At 58.0% G+C, this 3222-nt stretch overlaps 1 protein-coding gene across 1 annotated transcript in view; it reads left to right on the top strand.

The window, feature by feature from the left end:
- The window catches only part of WDR86 (WD repeat domain 86), a 25365-nt gene extending 24530 nt beyond the window's left edge, over positions 1-835 (top strand). The window contains exon 7 of the mRNA XM_040259933.1: positions 747-835. Coding sequence (XP_040115867.1) covers positions 747-835 — 89 coding nt within the window. The remainder of the gene's footprint in view (positions 1-746) is intronic.
- The last annotated feature ends 2387 nt before the right edge of the window (positions 836-3222 follow it).

Here is a 3222-nt window from a genome sequence, read left to right as displayed (position 1 = left end):
CCCCCCCCCACTCCGACCGCGTCCCCCGCCCTCCCCTCCATCCGTCCCTCCCTGGACCCTCCCGCGACTCTCAGGGTTTCCAGCCGCCCGGGCTCCGGGCGCCCGAGGTCCCCGGAAGCCAAGTCTTTTCCTGCTGAGCCTGACGGACGCTTCAAAAAAGGCACGGACTGGGGTTTTCCCTTGGCGGTCCAGTGGTTCTGACTGGGCGCCTTCACGGTCGGGACCCTGGGTTCGATCCCCGGTCGGGAGCTAAAATCCCACAAGCCGCGCCCAAGACAGAACCCCACGGACTGCCGTTATTCTGGCAGATTGTCCGCTTGTGAAGGATGAAATACAGGTCCTTGAAAGTGCCTTGTGGTGCCTCGCCTTTGTCCCGCGCCCTCTCAGAGGGCAGGAGAGTGCCTGCGAAGCTGGGGCCTGGCCCGACCCCGGCGGCGAACTCCTCTGCCCCTCCAGTGTCCCTGAGTCGGGGGGTGGCAGGAGGGAGGCCAGGGGGCAAGGAGTCAGCCCCGCGGTCTGCCTGGGTGACGGCGGGGCCCCGCTGCTCCTCCCGCCGGCACAGAGGCGGCCCCTTCTCTCAGGTGTGGACAAGGCAGGCCCTGGGGGTGTGCAGGGGAAGCCCCTGCCAAGGGCGGGTGAAGGGAGAAGTGGGGCTCAGGCTCTGAGAGACCCTGAGAGGAGCCGCCTCAGCGGCCCCCTCACACCCGGCAGGGGCCCTCTTCCAGCCCCTCCCCTGATGCCTGCAGTCCACATCCATGGTGCCCTCCAGGCCCGGCCCTGGCTGGCCGCTGTCGCAGGAAGAGGAAATGCTGCGGAAGACAGTGTCCGCCCTTGAGAGCTGAAAAGCGAAAGTGAAGTCGCTCAGTCCTGTCTGACTCTGCAATGTTATTTCTTGTAGCCCGCCAGGCTCCTCCATCTGTGGGGTTTTCCAGGCAAGAATACTGGAGTGGGTTGCCATTTTCTTCTCCAGGGGATCTTCCTCACCCCTGGGATTGAACTCAGGTCTTCCACATTGCAGGCAGACTCTTGACCCTCTGAGCCACCAGGGAATCCCCTTGAGAACTGAGCATCTTGCTAAAGGCAAGCCTCCCCAGGCAGAGGCAGCCCCTGATGCAGAGAGGTGGGTGTGGGTACAGAAAGGTATCTTGATGCCAGATGCACCCCGGGGGTGCCCAGGTCCATGCCTGGTGGGTAAGGACGCTGACCCTCTGGCCACATGAACAGATAACAGTACTGACTCCAGGGGCGGTAGAAAGCGCGGCGCTACCTCTGTGACTGTGCTCTGGGCCACACCCCCAAACTCTGGGAAGCCAGGGGCCTAGCCAGGAGAACAGGCTGGCTGGTGAGAACGACCCACAGAAGCAGCATCACCCCTCCTTCTTCAGGTGGGAGGCAGCACCCAGGAGAGATGAGGGGTCCCTGGGGGCTGCCCGCCAGGTCTGGGAGCGCTCATTTCCTAGCGGTTCTCCAGGGCCCGAGGCTGCAGCTGCCAAGGACAGGCCCTCCCAGTCCTGAGGGGCTTTCCAGGAAGCTGAAGTTCGTTCCAGGGAGGGCGGGCAGAGAGAACCCCCCTGAGTACCTGTGCTGATGTTTATAGTCACCTTTCTCAGACTGTGTTGCTGGCAGAGGCAGTGTGAGTGACCAGACGCTTGCTCCTTGGTGCTCACAGCTGATGCTGCTTTCCTGTCTGGACAGCACGTGCACGCATGGCGTCTTATCCAACCACATGCATCTTCCCTCACTCTACCCTGAGAAACAGCCCCTGGGTGCAAATCCTACAGTGGGCTGCCGCATTCGGTTTTCTCCAGCCTGCCTCTCCAAGAGTAAGAAATGGAAAACTATTTTGCATGTATACAGCATGATATATTTGGGTAAATTGTATTTCAGTAATTTTTGTGTGTGCGCTCTTTGGTTTGGGCATCAGGGTGATGGTGGCCTCATACAGTGAGTTAGTTTGGAGGCGTTCCTTCCTCTGCAGGAACAGTTTGGAATAGTTTCAGAAGGATGGGTTTAACTCGTCTCTACATGTTTGGAAGAATTCGCCTGTGGAGCCATCTCCTCGTGGACTTTGGTTTGTTCAGTGAGATCAGTTGCTCAGTTGTGTCCGACTCTTTGCAACCCCATGGACTGCAGCACACCAGGCTTCCCTGTCCTTCACCATCTCCCGGAGCTTGCTCAAACTCGTGTCCGTTGAGTCGGTGATGCCAAAAACATTTGGTTGGGTGTTTCTAAATCACAGATTCGATTTCAGCACTTGTAATCGGCCTTTCTGTCTCTCCCTGGTTCAGCCTTGGGAACTTGCACCTGAGGATCTTGTGCAGCTCTTCCAGGCTGTCCATTTTATTGCTGTGCAGTTGCTGGCAGTAGCCTCTTACGGTCCTTTGTACTTGTGTAACTTTTCCTTTTTCAAGTTTTACTGATTTGGGCCCTTTCCCCCTTTTTCTTGATGAATCTGGCTAAAGGTTTATCAATTTTATTGAGTGATTTTCATTTCAGCAGCCTAAGAGGGCTTTGCTAGATGTTGAGGAAGCTATAAAGACCAGATAACCACAGGTTGTTTCTTTGCGTTTGGTAATGTATCCTTGCCTCTGATAAACCCCTTTAGTTGAGTAGGGAAGGACAGGAAGTACTCACAGGATTTATGGGCAGGAAAACAGGGACAGGATGTGGTGGTGTCCCCAGAGCCAAGAGCAGCCAGAGCTTCATGTAGGTGATGGGATCAGATCTGACCACGTGCAGCACGCTCTGGCCAGTGCCTGCAGCCTCCACTGACCCCTTCGGCCCACAGGCCTGGCCATCCCACCCGTGTGGAGCCCTCTAAGGCCCCACTAGGCGCCACTCACGTCTGGAGCCCTGCCTGCCTCTCAGGGTGCTCTGGCGGGCCCAGGACAGCCCCGCGACCTCAGGAACGCGGCGCCCTCAGCCTGCCCTGCCCCTCCATGACTTCAGGAACGCGGCGCCCTCAGCTTGCCCCACCCCTCCTGGGGTCTCACTGTCCCACGTGCGCAGTGTCCTTTCCCTCTGACTCTCCAAGAACCACCCCCCAAAGCCCGTCTCCTCTGATTTCAGGCTCAGCACCCTTCCTCCTGTTTAACAGCTTTTTCATCACAGATGTCCTTTGCTTTCTCTTGCATCCCAGAGCAGGGAGCGATGTTCCATCCCAGAGCAGGGAGCAATGTTCCATCCCAGAGCAGGGAGCGATGTTCCATCCCAGAGCAGGGA

Source organism: Oryx dammah, unplaced genomic scaffold (assembly GCF_014754425.2).
Source record: "Oryx dammah isolate SB20612 unplaced genomic scaffold, SCBI_Odam_1.1 HiC_scaffold_18, whole genome shotgun sequence".
Classification (NCBI taxonomy): domain Eukaryota; kingdom Metazoa; phylum Chordata; class Mammalia; order Artiodactyla; family Bovidae; genus Oryx; species Oryx dammah.
This window is presented reverse-complemented; position numbering and strand designations above follow the sequence as displayed.